At 44.4% G+C, this 24,930-nt stretch overlaps 1 protein-coding gene across 3 annotated transcripts in view; it reads left to right on the top strand.

Moving 5' to 3' along the window:
• smchd1 (structural maintenance of chromosomes flexible hinge domain containing 1) overlaps nt 1–24,930 on the top strand; it is a 217,226-nt gene that overhangs the window by 142,474 nt on the left and 49,822 nt on the right. For all 3 annotated transcript variants that reach the window (XM_038809195.1, XM_038809194.1, XM_038809196.1), the window contains 2 exons: nt 13,553–13,656; nt 24,017–24,078. In XM_038809195.1, the coding sequence (XP_038665123.1) occupies nt 13,553–13,656; nt 24,017–24,078 (166 nt within the window). The remainder of the gene's footprint in view (nt 1–13,552; nt 13,657–24,016; nt 24,079–24,930) is intronic.

Raw genomic sequence — 24,930 nt, 5'->3', positions numbered from 1 at the left:
ATCACATTTTGGTTTGTCTTTCCTGAATGTATTTAAATCATTGTTATTAGGTATCCAAAGATTACAATTAAAAGTGTGTTTTTTCAAAGTGTGTTCCACTAGCATAAGAATTATACATTCTATGTAATAATTTATGTGTTCATGATTCGAGGAGTTCTCACGTGGCATGATTATATCTGAGATTATTTTATTGCATAATTTTAAAACTTTTTCACCTCCATTAACTAAAAATCAAAGATTTTTTTGTCCTTTTACCAAAGTACACATGGTTCCCTTAGAGACAGGGGAAATTAAGATGGGGTGAAGGAAATGGCAGTTTCTGAGGAAAGGCCCTCTCGCAACAAGAGTTTGGAAACCACAAACCAAAAAGTTCATGGTCAGCAGACACATGAAAGCATCACCATATGCAAGTTTCCCTTCAAACCACAAACCATCCTGGCATGGAAACATATTGTCTTCACTGTCTTTACGGCAAAATCCTGGAATTCCCTTCCAAACAGCACTGTAGGTGTAGCTACACCAGGTGCAGCGGTTAAACAAAGTGGTCCACCACCTTATTGAGCTTAATAGCAGCGTTAGAATCCCATGAAAGAAACAAAAGTAGTAAGTCCAACATCAGTATCAAGAACAATGCTAGAATTTTATCAGGGACAAGGTAACGGGCAATAAGAAAATATTATGATTGGGCGGTGTCAACATGGTTTTATCAAAGAAACATTTACTTGGCAAATCTATTAAGAGCTTTTTGAGGTTGTAACTAGATAAGTGGGAACTACTGGGATGAAATGCTGTTTAGGCTTTCAAATTGTTTATTTACCCACCATTACCGATTCACTTTGGGCTCAAAACTGGGAACATTTATGTGTGGGATAACTGCAATTGCGGCACCAGCACACTAAGTAGTTGCTGGGTGCATTAGCATTTTTCTATATCTCTGATCCATCAGAGTTATACCTTTATAATTTACTAGTCATGTTGGTGTGTGTGTTTTTTTTGATGTTTAGCGCACTTGCGAATGATTTCTATGAGAAGTATGCTGCTTTGAAGTCTTGCTGCATTAAATGCCATTGTTAGAACCCAGGTTCCTAGCTGTATAAGATTGTATGAAAATATATATATAATATATATATATATATATCTTTGTCTCTAACTTATTGTTGAGTTAATTCCAAACAAAATAGTACAAGTGACCAGAGCGTCCTAATTGTAACATTTAATTTCCTGATTCAACCGCACATCACAAATCTGTGCGACCCAAAATTCTCCATTGTCATTCATCTTTTGCACCCCCCCCCCCCCCAAATCATGATTTGAGGTTCTAAGTTGAGTACTGCAGTTTGTTACAGCTCGTGCCTTTTTTAAACCGATGAACAAACTTGTGATCCAGCATGTCAGGTGATTATATATGAGGTCACTTTCAGAATTCAGTAAATAAACGTTCACACGTTGTCTTGCCATTTTGATCATTAATCAATTCAGGATGAAATGCTATAACTTTTTTTTATAGGTTTCGAGTTTTTTTTTCAATTAAGGGGCACTTTAGCGTGGCCAATCCACCTAACCTGCACATCTTTGGATTGTAGGGATAAAACCCACACAGACATGGGGAGAATGTGCAAACTCCACATGGACAGTGACCCAGGGCTGAGATTCGAACCCAGGTCCTCAGCGCCACAGTCCCAGTGCTAACCGCTGATAATCATGTGTCTCCTGCTTTTCTTGTCTCCTTCCCACTTTTGCTTTGACATTTGGATCTAGCTGATCCAACTGAGACTTTGGTCTTCTAACCATCAATAATTCAGCTGGTGAGATTCCGTAGTTATTTGTGGTGTGATGCGATATTGAAATAAGAACCTCGAGTTTGGTTCCTAAAGTATCACCTGCCATCCTCTTCAATCCTTCCTTCAATGTCTGAACAACTTGCTCTGCCAATCCATTTGAAGCTGGGTGAAAAGGCACTGTATGCACGCGGCGCATTCCGCTCCTTTGCATTAACTCTTGTATCATTATCAGAAACGGGAGAATCGATTAACCCATGAGTTCCAAAGACTTGGCATAGCTTCTCTACGGTAATGGGAGCTGAAATGTTGCTCACGATGTGTACGTCTAGACATTTAGAATGTGTATCCACAATGTGACTCAAAACATGTGACTCATGAAAAGACCTGCAAAATCCACCTGAATTCTCGACAAAGAATGATCAGGCCACTTCCCAAGATGTAATGGTACTGGTGGCACAATCATCTGGTTGGATTGATATGCAGAACAGGATTTCTTCAAATCCTGGTTCAGACTTGCAGTGGCGGCCATAGAGTGAGTGCCCATTTGGCAGCTCCCGCTCGAAGCTTTTTTTTTTTCAGACCTTTTCCCTGCTTCTCTGGTGGATGTTTAGGTGAAAAAAGAATCAGGAGTGACTGAAGAAAGCTGAACTCCGCTGGTGTGGCTGGTGGATGGATCCACGGACCAGAGGTGGGGCGAAAAGAAGGGAGCAGTTGGAGCAGGAGAATCTTTGTGCGTCGCAGGTCAAGATGGTGATGGGTAAAGGGCATGTCCTGCTCGCCCAGTGGTCAACGGAGCTTCTGGTGGACTTCATGAACAAGAAGTTCAGCCGGCAGAGGAGGGAAGCCCAGGAGGACTTAGCCAAGGTGGTGGAACCGCTAAAAGCGGGAATCAACCGGATGGAGTCCCAGGGCCAGGCTATTCGGAAAGTGGAGGAGACGGCGGAGGAGCACCAGAAGCAGCTTGCCTCGTTGGAGTCCAGTTCACAGTGACTTTTAACAGCCGTGAACACTATTTCGGAACACCTTACGAGGCAATGGAATTTTTAAAGAGACCATGGAGAAGGACACTGAACTTCGTAGTAGGAGTGAGGAGATGTTTGCTTTTTCTGTCTTTTCGTTTTGATGGTTGTTGAAGAACTTTTCTCCTGTGAGATGTTTTGTTAGGTTTGGTGGCAGGATGCTTGGGAAGTGTCGAGGGTGAGTGCACCTTTTTTCTGTTTCTTTGTTGTTTGTTCCATGGAGGTGTGAGAGCAGGAGGGAGGGAAATCAGTGGGAAGCTCAGTGGCCTTGGGAGGGGGCTGCCAGGCTAGCTAGCTAACAGGAGCGCAGTTGGGGGGTGGCCAGGTCGTTAAGAGTAGAGAAGGGAGTTGGTGTTGTTGTTTTGTTTGGGGAAGGGCAGCACTGATGAGAAACATGTGGCTGCTGTGGCGCAGTAAGAAAAGGAATGATGACGGTGGGCATCAGAGGGTGAGCCTGGAGGGTCGTTTGACACGGGCCAGGGCTGGCCCAAAAAAGGATATGGTTGATCAGCAGGTGAGGTCACATGGAATGTGAGAGGGCTGAATGGGCCAGTCAAATGGTCACATGTTCGTGCGCTTGAGCTTGAAGGCGGACATGGCTTTTTTATAAGAAACACATTTGAAGATCGGGAATCAGACAAGGTTAAGGAAAGGGTGGGTAGGGCAGGTCTTTCACTCTGGTTTGGACATGAAGGTGAGGGTGTAGCGGTGCTGGTAAACAAGCGGGTGGCATTCAGAGTGGGAAACATTGTGGCTGACACGGGGAAGGGGGTTTATAATAGTAACATAAGAACTAGGAGCAGGAGTAAGCCATCTGGCCCCTCGAGCCTGCTCCGCCATTCAATTAGATCATGGCTGATCTTTTGTGGACTCAGCTCCACTTTCCGACCCGAACACCATAACCCTTAATCCCTTTATTCTTCAAAAAACTATCTATCGTTACCTTAAAAACATGTAATGAAGGAGCCTCAACTGCTTCACTGGGCAAGGAATTCCATAGATTCCCAACCCTTTGGGTGAAGAAGTTCCTCCTAAACTCAGTCCTAAATCTACTTCCCCTTATTTTGAGGCTATGTCCCCTAGTTCTGCTGTCACCCGCCAGTGGAAACAACCTGCCCGCATCTATCCTATCTATTCCCTTCATAATTTTTAATGTTTCTATATCCCCCCTCATCCTTCTAAATTCCAACGAGTACAGTCCCAGTCTACTCAACCTCTCCTCATAATCCAACCCCTTCAGCTCTGGGATTAACCTAGTGAATCTCCTCTGCACACCCTCCAGCGCCAGTACGTCCTTTCTCAAGTAAGGAGACCAAAACTGAACACAATACTCCAGGTGTGGCCGCACTAACACCTTATACAATTGCAACATAACCTCCCTAGTCTTAAACTCCATCTCTCTAGCAATGAAGGACAAAATTCCATTTGCCTTCTTAATCACCTGTTGCACTTGTAAACCAACCTTCTGTGACTCATGCACACCCAAGTCTCTCTGAACAGCGGCATGCTTTAATATTTTATCGTTTAAATAATAATCCCGTTTGCTGTTATTCCTACCAAAATGGATAACCTCACATTTGTCAACATTGTATTCCATCTGCCAGACCCTAGCCCATTCACTTAACCTATCCAAATCCCTCTGCAGACTTCCAGTATCCTCTGCACTTTTCGCTTTACCACTCATCTTAGTGTCATCCGCAAACTTGGACACATTGCCCTTGTCCCCAACTCCAAATTATCTATGTAAATTGTGAACAATTGTGGGCCCAATACGGATCCCTGAGGGACACCACTAGCTACTGATTGCCAACCAGAGAAACACCCATTTATCCCAACTCTTTGCTTTCTATTAATTAACCAATCCTCTATCCATGCTACTACTTTTACCCTTCATGCCATGCATCTTTATCTTATGCAGCAACCTTTTGTGTGGCACCTTGTCAAAGGCTTTCTGGAAATCCAGATATACCACATCCATCGGCTCCCCGTTATCTACTGCACTGGTAATGTCCTCAAAAAATTCCACTAAATTAGTTAGGCATGACCTGCCCCTTACGAACCCATGCTGCGTCTGCCCAATGGGACAATTTCTATCCAGATACCTCGCAATTTCTTCCTTGATGATAGATTCCAGCATCTTCCCTACTACCGAAGTTAAGCTCACTGGCCTATAATTTCCTGCTTTCTGCCTACCTCCTTTTTTAAACAGTGGCGTCACGTTTGCTAATTTCCAATCCACCGGGACCACCCCAGAGTCTAGTGAATTTCGGTAAATTATCACTAGTGCATCTGCAATTTCCCTAGCCATCTCTTTTAGCACTCTGGGATGCATTCCATCAGGGCCAGGAGACTTGTCTACCTTTAGCCCCATTAGCTTGCCCATCACTCCCTCCTTAGTGATAACAATCCTCTCAAGGTCCTCACCTGTCATAGCCTCATTTCTATCAGTCGCTGGCATGTTATTTGTGTCTTCCACTGCGAAGACCGACCCAAAAAACCTGTTCAGTTCCTCAGCCATTTCCTCATTTCCCATGATTAAAACTCCCTTCTCATCCTCTAAAGGACCAATATTTACCTTAGCCACTCTTTTTTGTCTTATATATTTGTAAAAACTTTTACTGTCTGTTTTTATATTCTGAGCAAGTTTACTCTCATACTCTATCTTACTCTTCTTTATAGCTTTTTTTAGTAGCTTTCTGTTGCCCCCTAAAGATTTCCCAGTCCTCTAATCTCCCAGCAATCTTTGCCACTTTATATGCTTTTTCCTTCAATTTGATACTCTCCCTTATTTCCTTAGATATCCACGGTCGATTTTCCCTCTTTCTTCCGTCCTTCCTTTTTGTTGGTATAAACCTTTGCTGAGCAGTGTGAAAAATCGCTTGGAAGGTTCTCCACTGTTCCTCAACTGTTCCACCATAAAGTCTTAGCTCCCAGTCTACCTTAGCTAGTTCTTCTCTCATCCCCTTGTAATCTCCTTTGTTTAAACACAAAACACTAGTATTTGATTTTACTTTCTCACCCTCCATCTGTATTTTAAATTCCACCATATTGTGATCGCTCCTTCCGAGAGGATCCCTAACTATGAGATCATGAATCAATCCTGTCTCATTACACAGGACAAGATCTAGGACCGCTTGTTCCCTCGTAGGTTCCATTACATACTGTTCTAGGAAGCTATCGCGGATACATTCTATAAACTCCTCCTCAAGGTTGCCTTGACCGACCTGGTTAAACCAATCGACATGTAGATTAAAATCCCCCATGATAACTGCTGTACCATTTCTACATGCATCGGTTATTTCTTTGTTTATTGCCTGCCCCACCATATCGTTACTATTTGGTGGCCGATAGACTACTCCTATCAGTGACTTTTTCGCCTTACTATTCCTGATTTCCACCCAAATGGATTCAACCTTATCCTCCATAGCACCGATGTCATCCCTTACTATTGCCCGGATGTCATCCTTAAATAACAGAGCAACACCACCTCCCTTACCATCCACTCTGTCCTTCCGAATAGTTTGACACCCTCTGATATTTAACTCCCAGTCGTGACCATCCTTTAACCATGTTTCAGTAATGGCCACTAAATCATAGTCATTTACGATGATTTGTGCCATCAACTCATTTACTTTATTCCGAATACTACGAGCATTCAGGTAAAGTACACTTATGTTGGTTTTTTTACCTCTGTTTTGAATCTTAACATCTCCAGTTTTATTCCTTTTGATATTACTGGGCCTATTCACTGAGCTCCCCTCAGTCACTGTACCTTGTACTGTCGCCCTTTTAGATTTTTGACTATGTCTTCTCTGCCTTGCACTTTTCCCCTTACTTCCTTTTGCTTCTGTCCCTGTTTTACTACCTTCCAACTTCTTGCATCGGTTCCCATCCCCCTGCCACATTATTTTAAACCCTCCCCAACAGCTCTAGCAAACACCCCCCCTAGGACATCGGTTCCAGTCCTGCCCAGGTGCAGACCGTCCGGTTTGTACCGGTCCCAATGCCCCAGGAATTTGAATCCCTCCCTCTTGCACCATCTCTCGAGCCACGCATTCATCCTATCTATCCTGACAATCCTACTCTGACTAGCTCGTGGCACTGGTAGCAATCCTGAGATTACTACCTTTGAGGTCCTACTTTTTAGTTTAACTCCTAACTCCCTGAATTCCGCTTGTAGGACCTCATCCCGTTTTTTACCTATATCGTTGGTGCCTATGTGCACCACGACAGCTGGCTGTTCACACCACCCCCCCCCCCCCCCCCCCCAGAATGTCCTGCAGCCGCTCCGAGACATCCTTGACCCTTGCACCAGGGAGGCAACATACCATCCTGGAGTCTCGATTGCGCCCACAGAACCGCCTGTCTATTCCCCTTACGATCGAGTCCCCTATCACTATAGCCCTGCCATTTTTCTTCCTGCCCTGCTGTGCAGCAGAGCCAGCCACGGTGCCATGAACCTGGCTGCTGCTGCCTTCCCCTGGTGAGCCATCTCCCTCAACAGTATCCAAAGCGGTATATCTGTTTTGCAGGGAGATGACCGCATGGGACACCTGCACTGTCTTCCTACTCTTGCTCTTTCTTTTGGTCACCCATTTTCTATCTCCCTCAGTAGCCTTCACCTGCGGTGTGACCAACTCGCTAAACGTGCTATCCACGACCTCCTCAGCATCGCGGATGCTCCAAAGTGAGTCCATCCGCAGCTCCAGAGCCGTCAAGCGGTCTAACAAGAGCTGCAACGGAACACACTTCTTGCACGTGAAGGAGCCAGGGACAGTGGACGTGTCCCTGAGCTACCACATCGCACACGAGGAGCATGACACGGGTCTGGGATCTCCTGCCATGTCTTAAACCCTTGGTAAACTTAAACAACTAGAATTTCAAAATAAAAATAAATAAATTAGACAATGAAAAGAAAAAGAGAGACTACTTACCAGTCACTTACCAGGGTTAAAAAGCACCTCCTCACACTCTGCATCAAATTACCTCTGCACCAAATTACCAAGTTTCAATCCCCACTCTGGATGAATCTCACTCCGGATGTGACTCCTGGAAAAGTGCTAGCTTACTGTGTGCGCTGTCTGTCTGTCTTTTATACAGACCTCAGCTAACCGAAGTAAGTGGGAAGCTGGAGGGGATACCGGTGATTTTTTTTCACGGTGGACAATACGCTGCTGGTGGGGGTCGACGACTCTGGGTACTCAGCGATCGTGGTTTCTGACCATGCGCAGCGCTGGGTAGATTTGCGAGTACACCACCGGGGGGGGGGGAGGCACTGCGCCCACAGTGAAGTTTGGATGTGGGGCTACTGGCGGATGAGGAGGTGTACAAGCAGGTGAGGGTTGCTATCTGGGGGGTATGTGGAAGTGAATGATACAGGGAAAGTCTCGGCCGCCACGCTATGGGAGGCGCTCATGGCCGGGGGGGGGGGTTATTTTGTTCCAGGCGCACAGCGAAAAGGAGGAACGAGCAGAGATGGCACGTCTATTGGAGCAGATTTTGCAGGTGGACAGGAGATACTCGAGAGGCCCTGGAGGCAGGGTTGTTGAAGGAGAGACGAGCTCCAAATGGAGTTTGGGCTGGTGTCCACTGGGTAGGCAGTAGGGCAGCTTTAGACGGCCAGAGGGGCAGTGTATGAGTACGGGAGAAGGCTAGTAGGATGCTGGCCCACCAACCTGGGAAGCGGGAAGCGGTGAGGAAGATTGGAAGGAAGAAGGGCGGGATGGGAAGAGTGGTACTGGATCCGGTGGGGGTGAGTTGGGTATTTGAGAAGTTCTACAGGACACTTTATGAATGTGAGCCCCGGCCATAGGGGGGAAATACGCAGTTCCTGGATGGATTGGAGTTCCTCACGGTGGAGGAGGAGCTGGTGGAGGGGCTGGGGGGCCCCATTGGACTGGTGGAGGTGATGGAGAGTATGGGGGCAATGCAGGCAGGGATGGGTTCTCTGTAGAATTTGTAAGAAATTTTGGGGGGACCTGGGGCCTCTGTTGGTGAGGGCATATAATGAGGCGAGGGAAAAGGGGGAGCTCCCCCCTACATTTATCGCAGGCGTCCATATCCCCAATACTGAAGAAAGAAAAAGATCAAGAGGCCAGTGTGCCAGGGATGATGAGGGAAGACCAGGCGGCGTTAGTAATGGGGAGGCAATTGTCGGCGAATGTTAGGAAGTTATTGAACATGATAATGATGCCCCCAGAGGAGCAGGGTGTGGAGGTGTCAATGGATGCAGAGAACGCTTTCTATCGGGTGGAGTGGGAGTATCTGGGAAGTGTTAGAACAGTTTGGGTTCGGCAGGGATTTGTGGGCTGGGTCCGGCTGCTGTACAAGGTGGCGGTAGCAAACGTGCGAACAAATCGGGTGAGCTCGGGGTACTTCAGATTACATTGTGGGACAAGGGAGGAGTGCTTGCTCTGCCCATTGCTTTTTGCCTTAGCAATAGAGCCACTGGAAATGGCGCTTAGAGTGTCGAGGAGTTGGAGAGGGATTGTGTGGGGGTTGAGCACGGGGTCTCGTGGTATGCAGACCATCTGTTGCTGTATATCTCTGACCTATTGGGGGAATCAGGATTATCCTGGAGGAGTTTGGCTGGTTTTCCGGATACAAAGTAAATATGGGGAAGAGTGACGTGTTCCTGATTGAGGCCAGGTGGCAGAAGAGGTTGAGAGAGTTGCTGTTCAAAGTGGTGGTGGGGGAGCTTCAGATACTTGAGCATTCAGGTGGTGTGGGGATGGGCGCAGTTGCATAAGCTGAGTTTGGTGGGGCAGATGAAGGAAGACTGAGAGGTGGGATCTATTGTCGCTGGCGGGGCAGGTGCAGATGGTGAAAATGACGGTGCTGCCAAGGCTCTTATTGGTCTTTCAGAGCCTCCCAATCTTGGTCCCAAAATCATTTTTAAGAAGGTCAACACTTTGATTTCAGCATTTGAGTGGGCGGGGAAAACCCCACTGGTTAAGACGGTGTTGTTGGAAGGGGGGGGTGTGGGCTGGACTTGCCAAATATAATGAACTATTATTGGGCAGCTCATATAACTATGGTTAGATAGTGGGTAGTAGAGGTGGGGACGGATGGAGGCGGCCTCTTGTACTCTTGTAGGGGAGCGAGTTGGAGCACTGTTGACGGTGCCTCTACCGTTCTCACCAACCAGATAGTCCACGAGCCAAGTGGTGGTAGCCCTGAGGGTATGGGGGCAGTGACTGCAGCATATGAGATTGGAAGGTGTCTCGGTGGAGGCACCGATCTGTGACAATCACAGATTTAACCGGGGAGGCTGGACGTGAGGTTTCGGGGGTGGATGCAGGCACGGATCGAGTGGTTTGGAGACCTGTTTGTGGAGGGCAACTTTTCACAGTAACTTCATTGCAGTGTTAATGTAAGCCTACTTGTGACAATAATAAAGATTATTATTATGAGTTTAGAGAACCTGGAGGAGGAGTATGAGCTGCCCAGCGGAAATGGATTAAGATACTTATAGGTTCGGGACTTTGTGAGGAAGCAGGTACTGTCCTTTCATGGTTTGCCACCCATGTGGTTGCAGGATAAGGTGTTATTGAGGGAAGGAGTGGGTGAGGGTAAGGTGTCTGAGATTTATAAGGAGCTGATGCAGGGAGCGCCGATAGGAGAAGTCCAACAGAAATGGCAAGAGGGACTGTGGGGAAATGGAGGCCGGGATGTGGGAGAAGGCTCTGCAGAAGATGAATGCTTCCTCTTCATGTGCCACACTTAGCCTTATCCAGTTTAAGGTAGTTCACAGGGCGCACATGATGGTGGCTAGGATAAGTAGATTTTTTGAGGGTGTAGAGAATAGGTGTGGGCAGTGCGCAGTGAGGCCTGCAAACCATGTTCACATGTTCTGGGTGTGTCCAAAGCGTGAAGGGGTTCTGGCAGGGATTCACGGACATAATGTTCACGGTGTTGAGGATGAAGGTGGTCCTGAGTCCAGAAGTGATGATATTTGGAGTGTCGGAAGACCCAGGAGTCCAGGGGACGAGGGAGGCCGTTGTCCTGGCCTTTGCCTCCCTAATAGCCCGGACACAGATTTTGCTTGGCTGGAGGGACCCGGAGCCAACAAAGTCAGGTCTGTGGATGAGCAACCTGGCGGAGTTCCTGACGTTGGAAAAAAATCAAGTTTTTGTCTTGAGAGGGTCTGTCAATGGATTTGCCCGAAGGTGGAAGCCATTCATCGACTTCTTCAAGAAGGATTGAGTGTCAGCAGAGGGAGGGAGAGGGGAAATAAAGGGGAAGGCAGGACGGGGGGCTTTGGGTGTTGATTACTAGTTATTTATTATGTTCCTATTTGTTCGTCCTCTTGTTTATGTATTTACTGTTTATATAAATGCCTTAGTAAAAATATGTTTTAAAAATCCTGCTTCGTATTAGGCCATCAAATGTACAACCCGGCTAGACTCAATTCAAGAGGCACCTGGGAGATCCTCATTAATTTCATCCATTACTTGCAAACGATCGGTTGTAAGAACTCCACAGTATGCAACCATCCTGCACACTTAACTCCTGTTTGTCCCACATAAGATCCTATTGAATGGGTGTAACTAAATTTGCAAAGGAAATGTCCCCAGTTTCCGTAGTGTAGCTAAATTGCTCACTAGCTTGTCAGTCTTCATCCCACATAAACTCGGAATTGAGCAATTTCTAGCCTCGTCTGTGATCCCATTTGCCAAGAAAAAGTTCCAACCTTTTCATATGTTCAGTCCAGTTCTTGTTCTCTTCCACAAACTCACTGATAGACCCAAGTGTAGCCATGGTGCTGCTAACTTGTCTTCCATCGGTAAACTTAGTAAAACTTTGTTTTGTGCATGCTGAAACTCTCATTTCTTTTTATTCTCGTCATCAAAATGATGTGGTAACTTGACCACCATAAGATGTTGTTAATAAAGTTTATTTAATTCATCTTTAAATCTTAAAAATAACAAAGTTTAAAATACAGTATAGACTCAAACAGGAGCAGCTAGTTGAACATCGAAATAACAGTAACAGAATAGAATTAGAACTAACAACATTTAAATACAAATATATACAGGTAACAACAAATGTCATATCACTTGCTGATGACAGCAATGGATTTAAATAAAAAGATGCATAATAACACTCGATAACAGTATCCAATGCAACACTTTTTATTGGGAGGTAATGAGTTGGCGTAGCAGATGTTGTTCAATGTGAGAATAAGTGCAGCCAGACAGAAGAGGTGCCAATAGAGCGAGAGAGACTGACTGGGTCTCCTTTTACCGACAGAGTAGTGCCCCTTGAGATCCTGCTGGTGTGGGATGAAAGTGTAGAGAAATTGCATGTCCCTGGTAAGGAACAGGCAATTGGAAACCATTAGTTAATGACAAAGCACATTGGAAGATTCATGGGTATGGATGGGAAGTGATTGGACAAGGGGAGGAAACGTTAGTCGAGGTAGGAGGGCAGGAACCAGTTGAAACGCTAAATCCAGGGGGCAGTCCTGTATATGAAATTTGGGAAGGAGGCTGTTTGAGGACTTTTGAGGTTGGAAGCAGGAGAGGAAAGATTTGTAGATGGACAGCAATGGAAGCAATTGGAAATGATGGCTTGATCACTTTTGAGTTTATGTGTCATGGGGTGTTAGAGGTCAGTTCACTAGAGAACAACAGCACCGTCCTGATCAGGTTTGAGGGCTATGTTTAGGGTTGGACATGAGAAAATAAGAGTGCAGCAAGTTCAAAGGGGAATATGCAAGAGTAAGTGAGGACAATGGAGAAATTGAGATGGTCGACTATCGTGCCTGCAATTCTAGGAATATATCAAGAAAGATTGGATGCTAGAGGGGGAGGAATCCAGGTTGGGGGTGGGAAATGGATAAGAGAGTCGGCAAGGGAATGACTCCTGGCCAAAGGAGTAGGCTGGGAGCAAAAATGACGAGAAGAGCTCAGTACTTGCAATTAATTGAAGTGGGAGCATAAGGAGATGAAACAGAGGCCTTTGCTCAGGAGAGATCTTTCAGGGTCAAATAAGGAAAGGTTGAAGAATTTTACGAATATGCAACATGGGATGAGAATGTGAAGACCTGGTTTCAGTGCAGACTATTCTTGTTCTTCCATTGTAATTTTATGATGACCTGACTTCCTAGCTATGGTTTTGGAGAAAATTGATTTTAAGGTGTTGGATTAAGTTTGTCTAGTCATAGAACTATATAATAGCAGTGACTGCTTTTGAAAAACAATTTGTTTGCAGATTGATTTGGATGCCTTGGGTATGTGATGTGCTAAACAACTGCAAGTTCTTTTCATTATTCGAAAAACACGTTTTCTTTGCAACCTGCCAAATTTGATGATTATATTCCATTACTGGCTAAATATGAAATGATATTTAGTTAACCATGTTATTCTTGTTAAGGCTACCTTTCAAATGCCCTGACCCAGAAATTTAGTAGAGATCATTCTAGCTTTTGGTGACTGTTAATGCCAGAATGTTTGAGTAAAGAACACAAATCTAGTTTTTGTATTGAATGAAACTATGAATGTGTTTACATAGAAAAGGCAAAAGAAGACATTTGGAGTAATATACAAATCATGATACACAAGTTAACTCCACAAACCAATTATTGATGCAGCATTTCCTCTGCTTATTTTTTCACAACGTGCTTTTGAGGATCATGATTGTGCTTGAAAATAACCTAGTATGATAAAGGAATTTACAATAACCTAACCCAAATGTGTGAAGAAAATCTAACATGTAAACACAATATTTTTTTGTATAATTCTCTTCTAGAGTTCATAGTTAGTGTTACTTCTGAAGATGGTAGTGCAATGAAAAATATCAAACCAGGCGATCTTACCATGAGACTCTGGAGGGGTCAGCGACCATCATCCAATGTAAGTTAAACGAATAGCTGATATTAATGCAGTTGTTGCAGATTGGGATGAGCGAGAACTGAAACTCCTATTGCTTTCCTTGCCATCCATAATCAATATGTGTTTGAAAAGGAAAAGGTATGCGTTTCTTAATCCCTGACTGTGGACAAGTCAAATAACCAGCAGCAAGGTTTCCATCAGTTTAAATAAGGATTATGTATTCACACGGTTACCCTGAAAATCTGGTGCTACGTCACTCTCACATCCAGACACACACGCCACATCATGCACATGTAAGCACACTCAAGGAAAATAGTTAAAGAGAAAGGCGTACTTTTATAAGTTATAAACAATTGTTAATTTACATGTTTGGTTTGTCTTGGGAAAGGCCTGATGCAGGCCTGGGAAAGTAATATTTTGCTCCTGAAGTGTAATTAAATGAATTCAGCAGCGTGGTAGTGGGTATCGTAAAGAAAAAAAGATGTGTCCAGAAGAGCTGTGAAAGGAATTCATGGCAATCATTGCCGGATTCTCTTGAAGAGTTGGACTTTCTGCAGATCACAAATTTAGTCACTTGTAGACTTGTTACCAGGTTGGTTTGCTGTATTGGTGGACTTGAGAAGGAAAGACTTTGGAGGCTTTGCTGTCTCCAGTTTTTGAGACATACATATTGCTACCCTTTCTGCTGCAGTTGTTGATGTATCTTTTTGCAGACAAAATCTTAAAGAATAAATTGGGAGAGCAGCATTGCTGCCTTGCCATTTGGTTTCTCAGCCCCTTTCCAAATGTGGCGTTGGGTTTATATTCATTTCCACAGCCTGGATTATTGTTTGCAGACATTCACCCTAAGGATTTGAGACAATCGTGGTCTTTGCTTCTGAACAACGCATTCAAATCAGGAAATACCTTTTTTGGGTGGCTTCAAGAGATTGCTCGTGACACCTCAACTCTGAAATTTGTCCTTTTGAGATAGTCTGGAAGTATCTGCATCCATAGACCATTGTTTGTCTTGTCTGGCTTGCCGTACTTTACAAGCCGGTTCATTGTGAGATTGAATCTGCACTGACCCCTCCCCCATCCCCACTAAATCAGCAGAACTTTGGACTGTGGGAGGAAACCTGAGCACCCGGAGAAAACCCACGCAGACATGGGGAGATAGTGCAAACTCCACACAGTCACCCAAGGTTCCTGGCACTGTGAAGCAGCAGTGCTGACCACTGTGCTACAGTGCTGCTATTCTAGCTCTCTCGAAATGAATGTTAACATTGCAATTTGCCTTCCTTAGTGCCAACTGAACCTGCATGTTAACCTTAAGAGTTCTTCTCTTAAGTCCTGTTGTGCTTCAGATTTCCAAAGACTTTCCTTATTTAGAAGATAGTTTATGCCTTTATTCTTATCAAAATGCGTAACATCAATCTTTTCTACATTGTATTCAATCTGCCACTTTTTTTGCCTACTCTCTAGCCTGTCCAGGTCCTTCTGCAGCCTCTCTGCTTCCTCAATACTCCCTGTCCCTCTTTGTATCATCTGGAAACCTGGCAACAATGCCCTCAGTTCCTTCCAGATCGTCAGTGCATATCGTGCATAGCTGTGGTCCCAACACTGACCTCTGTGGAACACCACGTCACCGGCTGCCATTCTGAAAAAGACCCCTTTATCCTCACTCTCTTCTGTCAGTCAGCCAATCCTCTATCAATGCCAGTACCTTGCTCCTAACACCATGGGCTCTTATCTTATTTATCAGTCCCCTGTGCGGCACCTTGTCAAAGGCCTTCTGGAAATCCAAATAGATCACGTCCACTGGCTCTCCTTTGTCTAACTTCCTCTTTATCATCTCAAGGAATCCTAACAGATTTGCCGGGCATGACCGTCCCTTGATGAAGCCCTAGCCCAATATTACTATGCGCTTCCAAATACTCTGCAATCTCATCCTTCATAATGGACTCCAAAATCTTATAAATGACCAAAGTCAGGCTAACCGGCCTATAATTCTGCCTCGCTCCCTTTATTAAACAGGGTTGTACATTAGCCATTTTCCAGTCCTCTGGGACCCTCCCTAACTCCAGTGATTCCTGAAAGATCACCACCATAATGCCTTCACAATCTTATCCGCTACCTCCGTGAGAACCCCCGAGGTGTAGACATAAAACACAGAACGCTCAGTGCAGAAGGCGGCCATTTGGCCCATCGAGTCTTCACCCACCCACTTAAGCCCTCACTTCGACCCTATCCCCGTAACCCAATAACCCCTCCCTAACCTTTTTGGTCACTAAGGGCAATTTATCATCGCCAATCCACCTAACCTGCACGTCTTTGGACTGTGGGAGGATACCGGAGCACCCGGAGGAAACCCACGCAGACACGGGGAGAACGTGCAGACTCTGCACAGACAGTGACCCAGCGGGGAATCTAACCTGGGATCCTGGCACTGTGAAGCCACAGTGCTATCCACTTGTGCTACCGTGCTGCCCACTCCATGCTGGACCATCCAGTCCAGGTGATTTATCCATCTTCGGACCTTTCAGTTTCCCAGAACCACCTCCTTGGTGTTGGCCTCAACATTCACCTCTGCCCCACTGCCTCTCTTGAAAGTTCTAGTATTCCACTGGTGTCTTCCACCGTGAAGACTGATGCATGATACCTATTCAGTTCCTCTACTATTCCTTTTGTTCCCCTTTGGATTGGATTGGATTTGTTTATTGTCACGTGTACCGAGGTACAGTGAAAACTATTTTTCTGCAAGCAGCTCAACAGATCATTCAGTACATGGGAAGAAAAGGGAATTGAACAGAATTCAAGAAAATACATGAGAATACATTTCCTTTCCTACTCCCTTTCCTACACCCTTTCCTACTTCTCCAGCCTCATTTTCCAGTGATCCAATGTCCAACCTTGGCTCATCTTGCCTTTTGTATATCGAAAAAAACTCTTGCAGTCAAGCTAGACAGAGGAGGCATGACTGAAGTTGACATCATCTCATTTTTATCGGCATTAGATAAAACTTAAAATTCAAGCTACAAGTCTAAATTGACATAAGTCTCCAATGAACATTACTCTGTTGACGCATCAGAAGTCTGCCATAACCCACACTGGCAGAGAAGACCTCCTGAGCGTCTGAATTATAGTTATGGCAAACGCATGTTTTTTTTCAAGTCAGCCTACCCTCTCACTAATTCAGAAAATATTTTGTTGAACTGACATTTCCAATATGTTGGGTATTGGATGTTTTATCCTCCCCATGAAGAGATCAGGCTGTTCTGATACCCCAAAGACTGCCACCCTCGGGCATGGCTCCACCCTCATTCCCCACCACCTTGGACATTGCCTCGAAGCAGTACCCAACAAGTCTGGGGTAAGACCAGAACATGTGGGCGTGGTTGGCCAGGCCTCCTCAGTGCAGTTCGCATTTGGCCTCCACCTCCGGGAAGAACCTGCTCATTCGGGTTCTGGTTAAGTGAGCTCTGTAATGTGGCGACTAGGGGATTTTCACAGTTACCTCATTGCAGTGTTAGCCCACTTGTGACAATAGTAAATATTATTATTATTAGCCACCCGAACAGTTGGAATACTAACTACCTCCATGTCTACTTGTGTACTGATTGACCTTGAAAGGTACCAGGACCAAAAACACATCCAAGGCAAATGACTGTCAGCAGCCATCATGTGCTGCCAATCAGTGTCCATTTTTGAAAAAAAAAAAATCAGTTCCAGAAGATTCCACACTTGAGTAGTTTGCGTTTTAAAGTTGTGAACATAAAATGCCTTTACTGGGCATAACAGTAATAACAATTTTGGCCTATCGTCCTAATCCTGCTATTATCTACTGCCCTCCTTCCAGGTGAACACAGGGGCCTTTACAATCTTCCTTTTGTAGCCCAAAATTCCTCAAACTGCCACAATTTATACTGACCTCCCTTAATTCCCTGAGAATTTTATTACACCAGAGAGCAAAAACCAGTGGAAAGCAAGTGACGCCATAAACATTAATGGAAGCTTTTTTAGATCTTAATGCGATCATTCCAAACCATAAAGCAGCATTCAAAAATACAAAAAATGTATTGTGGCTTTCCAAGAAATTTTATCAGACACTAGAATTTTTTGTTTAGATAACTTTACAGTTTATTCAGAATTCAGGAGATTCACAAACTACATTTTGCATGAAGTCAGGACTATGTTGATGAACAACAGGATTTTTGTGGGGGGGCATGCGGTTTGGAGAACAGTCACCTCCATCCAAACTTAATTGATTTTTGAACTGAAAATTGGCATTATGCTGTATTTACACTGTTTTGGCACATCTGTAAAGGAAATTCTGGTGCTTTCCAGGAACAAGCGATGGGGGGGTGAATCATAGAGTCAATAGAATTTACCGTGCAGAAGATTCGACCCACCCATAAGAACATAAAAACTAGAAGCAGGAGTAGGCTATCTGGCCTCTTGAGCCTGCTCCGCCATTCAATGAGATCATGGCTGATCTTTTGTGGGCTCAGCTCCACTTTCTGGCCTAAACACCATAATGAAGGAGCGTCAACTGCTTCACTGGGCAAGGAATTCCATAGATTCACAACCCTTTGGGTGAAGAAATTCCTCCTAAACTCAGTCCTAAATCTACTTCCCCTTATTTTGAGGCTATGCCCCTAGTTCTGCTTTTACCCACCAGTGGAAACAACCTGCCCGCATCTATCCTATCTATTCCCTTCATAATTTTATATGTTTCTATAAGATTCCCCCCTCATCCTTCTAAATTCCAACGAGTACAGTCCCAGTCTACTCCACCTCTCCTTGAAATCCAACCCCTTCAGCTCTGGGATTAACCTAGTGAATCTCCTCTGCACACCCTCCAGCGCCAGTACGTCACGTCTCAGGTAAGGAGACCAAACCTGAACACAATACTCCAGGTGTGGCCTCACTAACACCTTATACAATTGCAGCATAACCTCCCTAGTCTTAAACTCCATCCCTCTAGCAATGAAGGACAAAATTCCATTTGCCTTCTTAATCACCTGTTGCACCTGTAAACCAACTTTATGCGATTCATGCACTAGCACACCCAGGTCTCTGCACAGCAGCATGTTTTAATATTTTATCATTTAAATAATAACCCCTTTTGCTGTTATTCCTACCAAAATGGTTAACTTCACATTTGTCAACATTGTATTCCATCTGCCAGACCCTAGCCCATTCACTTAACCTATCCAAATCCCTCTGCAGACTTCCAGTATCCTCTGCACTTTTTGCTTTACCACTCATCTTCGTGTCGTCTGCAAACTTGGACACATTGCCCTTGGTCCCCAACTCCAAATCATCTACTTAAATTGTGGGCCCAACACTGATCCCTGAGGGACACCATGAGCTACTGATTGCCAACCAGAGAAACACCCATTTATCCCAACTCTTTGCTTTCTATTAATTAACCAATCCTCTATCCATGCTACTACTTTACCCTTAATGCCATGCATCTTTATCTTATGCAGCAACCTTTTGTGTGGCACCTTGTCAAAGGCTTTCTGGAAATCAAGATATACCACATCCATTGGCTCCCCATTATCTACTGCACTGGTAATGTCCTCAAAAAATTCCACTAAATTAGTTAGGCACGACCTGCCCTTTATGAACCCATGCTGCGTCTGCCCAATGGGACAATTTCCATCCAGATGCCTCGCTATTTCTTCCTTGATAGATTCCAGCATCTTCCCTACTACCGAAGTTAAGCTCACTGTCCTATAATTACACACTTTCTGCCTACCTCCGTTTTTAAAACAGTGGTGTCATGTTTGCTAATTTCCAATCCGCCGGGACCACCCCAGAGTCTAGTGCACTGGCCCTTGGAAAGAGCACCCTACTTAAGCCCACTCCTCCACCTTATCCCCATAAGCCAGTAACCCCACCTAACCTTTTGGACACTCAAGAGTTGACACAATCTTAAATTCATTTGTGGAGCCATCTTTAGACTCTCTTCCTGTTTTATTAAAAGCCTGCATTTATTTTTGCAGGTGAACCAGTTGGAAAAGTTGGAGCTGGGGCAGTACACCACTCGGCTCGTCCATTTGTTAGATATTGGAACTTTTAGTCCCAGGACCATGGCTTTTAACCCCACATTGGGCAATGATTTTCTTAAATACTTCGGACATTTGGTATCTTTCCTAAATTTGTAACTATTGGAAAAAATATCTACACTCCCTGTCCCTCCCAGGTATCTTGCATTCACAACTGGAATGACTATTTGAAAATCAGTATTCCTTTATTTCATTGAAAGCAAATAACTGAGGATGCTGGAAATTTGAAATAAAAACAAACTACTGGATAAACTCAGCAAGTCCGGCAGCATCCGTGGAGAGAAACACCTTAAATAAAACTCTCCATCGTAAATTAAGCTCAAATGTGCTGTAAAGGAGATGCTTATAAATACATCAACCTGCAAAAAAAATTGCACAATTTGGCAACAGAAAGCAAAAGCTGCACGTAAAAGCATTTCACTTCAGACCAGTGTTTCCCAATGTTTGATGTGTCATGGCGCACCTCTATACTGCAAACATTTTTGAAGCACACCTATTATCTCTGACTTCTTCCCTTACTGTGAACTTCGTTTTTAACTTCTCCCTGTTCCCGTGCCTTTTTTTATCTCTTCCTGTCTGTCTCGCTTTTCCCAGAGTTTTTGCTTTTTGTGCAGGTGTTTGGGACCTTTGTCTTCAGCTCCAAGTCCCGTTAGTCATATGCATGGGCTTGACCAACATAAGAAATCTAAACCATGCAAGTGCGGCTCTTTCCCATTCGGCAGATGCATGGATGCCCTAGAAATTGAATTCCTACAGTGCATAAGGAGGCATTTGGCCCATTGAGTCTACACTGACCCTCTGAAAGAGCACCGTATCCAGGGCCACTCCCCCGCCCCATAACCCCATCTAACCTGCACATCTTTGGACTTGTGGGCCTTGGAGTTGCCAACCACCAAGCTGAAGACGAAAGTTACTTTTACTTTAATTACATAAGCTACAAAAGAACTTTAACTTGTCATCCACTAGTTGGAGGTGAGGGTGAAGCCAAGTCCGAAAGTGGCAATCTTCGGGGTATCCGACTATCTCCAGGACAAAACGGGGGCCAGCCAAGGTTGAACCGCCTGGTATGGGGAGGGACACTAATTCCCCCCCCACCTGGGTGGAAAAGTCCAGACAAATCAGCAGACTAACAGAACCAGTTACAGGGCCTACGCCCCAGGAACGGTACAAGAAAATAAGACCAGGAAACATCTAAAACGGGGGGTGAAGGGGGTTAAGAACTATGCATATGTAAATACACTATAATCACCGTTTGTAAGCTATGTAGAAAACAGCAAAATTCCAAAAAAATATGTCCAAAAAAAGGGAAAGGGGGTCGGGTAGTAAGCAGGGTTGGGTTTTGGGGGTTATTTCTAATGTTTGGCTTCTGTAAAATGTATTTGGTTCGCACAGATTTGTTTACTTTGTATAAAATGAAATACTCTGAAAACATTTTTTTTTTAATTTTAGTTTAATTACACGAATTCTGCATCTTTTTTCACAATGCATGGAGGGAGGGGTCTTCATGATACATAGAACAGCACAGAACAGGCCCTTCGGCCCTCGATGTTGTGCCGAGCAATGATCACCCTAATTAAACCCACGTAACCCATATACCCGTAACCCAACAATCCCCCCATTAACCTTACACTACGGGCAATTTATCATGGCCAATCCACCTAACCCGCACATCTTTGGACTGTGGGAGGAAACCGGAGCACCCGGGGGAAACCCACGCACACACGGGAAGGACGTGCAGACTCCACACAGACAGTGACCCAGCCGGGAATCGAACCTGGGACCCTGGAGCTGTGAAGCATTGATGCTAACCACCATGCTACCGTGAGGCCCTACTTGGGAACCACTGCTTTAGACAGTCACAAGCTGACACTGCATCTGTGTGTGTGCATGAAGTGCTCCCCCTAGTATTGTGGCACAGATAAACAGCCATCTGGAAAAAATGGGTTGCAGGTTATGATCTGAATATGTTGAACTCTGAGTTTGGAAGGTAAGCCCAATCAAAAGATGAGGCGTGTTCCTCAAATTTGTGTTAAGCTGCATTAGTGCAGGAGGCCAAGGTCTGAGTGTCTTTTTTATTTTAGCATTTTTGCTGCATGAGGCCACCGCAAGTAATTAACTGCAGAAGCACCCTTTTAGCATTGTGGTGAAACTTAGTGACTGCAAATCAACCCTTGCCCAGAAAATTAGCATTTAAAAGTTTGGCGTTTCAGTCCTTAAGGTTGTGAATTAATGGAGATTTGTCAAATTTTGAAATATAAAAAGAAATTTCTTCCCCATAATCAAAACCTTTCCAAAATCTCTTTACTTCTCTTTCGGTATCAGATTTGTCATTGAATTCATTAAACTTTTCTTTGATTCTGTCTCTGTTTATCTCTGAATCCTTAAATCTAATTGCTTAAGGACCCCTTTGGTTCCATTTTTCACCCAAGATTCCAGATGCCTGATTTCCAGTTGCCAACTTTTACACTTCCAGTGAGCAAAATATTTTTGAGCTAAAGAGTGCAGGAGCCCATCTAACTGATAGGACATGCTGAAATGTGTACTCCAGCAAATTCTGGGCCAATGTTCATTTGTTCAGTGTACCCCCTGGCTTTGTGGGGTGGTGGTGGCATGTCTGGGGAGTCGAGTTCTACATTGCGTAACAAAAGATGGAATATAATCCCATCATTTCAAACTGACTTAATATAAAACTGCTTGGGGGGGGGGGGGGGGGGGGGGAGGGGGGGGGGCACTGCTGACAACGGTGTAGTAATAATGTCACAAACTTTCAGTAATGGTGAGCAGGAAACTTACTGTCCATCTGTTTCACTAACGTTCTTTAGTGAAGGAAATCTGCCATCTTTGCTTGGTCTGGTCTACGTGTGACTCTGATCCACTGCAATGACTCTTAACTGCCCCATGAAACGGCCATGAGCAATTAGGGGTGGGTAACAAATGTTGGCCGTGCCAGTTACATCCACATCCTATCAAAAGATTTTTTTTAAAGCACGCTGCTGCCAGGGATGTTCAGCATTTTATTTGTATAACTAAGACTTAGGAGCTGGCTCATCATTTATGCTCTAGATAAAGCACATGCAGGAAAGATGCACCATAATTTATCGCAGTGCTTTGGAACACATGTCCAGAGAGAAAAAGCCCATTTTGACCACATGCTCTAGTCTAGAAGGACAAGAGCAGCAGATACTTGGGAACCCCACCACCTGGAGGATCCCCTCCAAGTCACTCACCACCCCGACTTGGAAATATATCACCGTCCCTTCACTGTCACTAGATCAAAACCCTGGAACTCCCACCCTAACAACACTGTGGGTGTACCTACACAGGCAGCAGTTGAAGGCAACTCACCACCACCTTCTGAAGGACAACTAGTGGTGGGCAATAAATGCTGGCCTAACCAGCGGCACCCACATCCCATAAATGAATTTTTAAAAATAGAGCACAACCCAGAGTACCCAAAATTTCAATTTTGCTTGAAACTAGTCAGTTGTTGATAAACATAAAGTTAGCTAGGCGAACTGTCGGGAGTTCAAATTTCAGAACTGTTGTCAGTTCGGCATAATATTTCTTTAAATAATTGTAATAATTAATATCTATTGTTCTCACTATAGACTTATTGTAAACTTACATTAATACTGCAATGAAGTTACTGTAAAAATCACATAGTCGCCACAAACCGGCGCCTGTTCGGGTACACTGAGGGAGAATTCAGACTGTCCAATTCCCCGAACAAGCACGTCTTTCGGGACTTGTGGGAAGAAACCGGAGCGCCCGGAGGAAACCCACACAGACACGAGGAGAACGTGCAGACTCCGCACAGACAGTGACCCAAGCGCGAATCAAATCCGGGACCGTGGCGCTGTGAAGCAACTGTGCTAGCCACTGTGCCGCCCTTAATAATCGCCTATTGTCACAAGTAGGCTTCAATGAGGTTACTGTGAAAAGCCACATTCCGGTGCCCGTTTGGGGAGGCCGGTACGGGAATTGAACCCGCGCTGCTGGCATCGTTCTGCATTCCAAACCAGCTATTTAGCCCACTGTGCTCAACCAGCCCCAGATTGTTGACATGATTTTGCAAGACTGCGGGGTTGTGAACTTGAGCGATCTTTCTCTTCCATCTCTTGCCATGATTCCAATACAAATTATACTGGGATCCAGTTATGAATTATGATTTTCAGCTTTTAAACAGGAATCCTTTCTTGCTCACAAATGGAAAAGTCAATTAGTAGTTGAATGTATTCTACATACAATGGGAATATTGTAACTGTGTAGGTTATAATTATGAAGTCTTTCTAAAATGTTAACCGCCTCTGCATGTTTTTCTTCAGCCCACAATTCTAAACTGCAACAAAGGACGGGAAGGTGACAAAGAGGGATATTTCTCTTTCAGGTATTGACTGCACAGTTTTTATTTTACAGTTATAAATTAAATGCATTATGTGTGGAGCAACAGCTTGCATTTATGTGCTGCTTGTAATGTACAGTAAAAGAATCCCAAGATGTGTTGGACATTCATTTGGTATGCTTGCATGAGCTTTAATTTTTTTTACTGTTATACTGTGCCTGATGTTGAACCTAAATGGTACAAGGCTTAGAATTTCTCTGAAGTCAAGTTATATTTTGTTGCAAATTAGTGTTAACAAATAGCATTTAACTTGTAATATATCTATCACGGACACAGCAGGCTCCATCAGTGACAAGCGGGTCAATGTCTCTACTGAAATTGACTTTGTTGTGCATGAGAAGCTTCTACGTCAGTTACTGAGCCCAGTTTATACAACTGAGCTAGTCTAACATGTCAGTGGAATGTTGACATGTTATGGGTTCATAATGTGTGCCTTTGTGATTTTTTTCAAATTCTTAGGGCGGCATGTGGCGCAGTGGTTAGCACTGGGACTGCAGTGCTGAGGACTCTGGTTCGAATCCTGGTCCTGAGTCACTGTCCGTGTGGAGTTTGCTCATTCTCCTCATTTCTGCGTGGGTTTCACCCCCACAACCTAAAGATGTGCAGGTTAGGTGGATTGGCCACACTAGATTGCCCCTTCATTTGGAAAAAAAAATAATTGGGTACCCTAAATTTAAAAAAACATATTTTTTTAAAAAACATTTTTCAAATTCTTAAGCTAAGGTTCTAGCCTGACATTAAAATTTGGTCCTAAAAAAATAACATCACATAATTTACCTTGTTATATTGAATTTTGAATGTTTGATCTGATGTTATTCTACAGCTCAAACTCCCTCT

Source organism: Scyliorhinus canicula, chromosome 10 (assembly GCF_902713615.1).
Source record: "Scyliorhinus canicula chromosome 10, sScyCan1.1, whole genome shotgun sequence".
Lineage (NCBI taxonomy): Eukaryota > Metazoa > Chordata > Chondrichthyes > Carcharhiniformes > Scyliorhinidae > Scyliorhinus > Scyliorhinus canicula.
The sequence above is the reverse complement of the archived record's forward strand: the minus strand, read 5'-3'. Positions and strand labels throughout refer to the sequence as shown.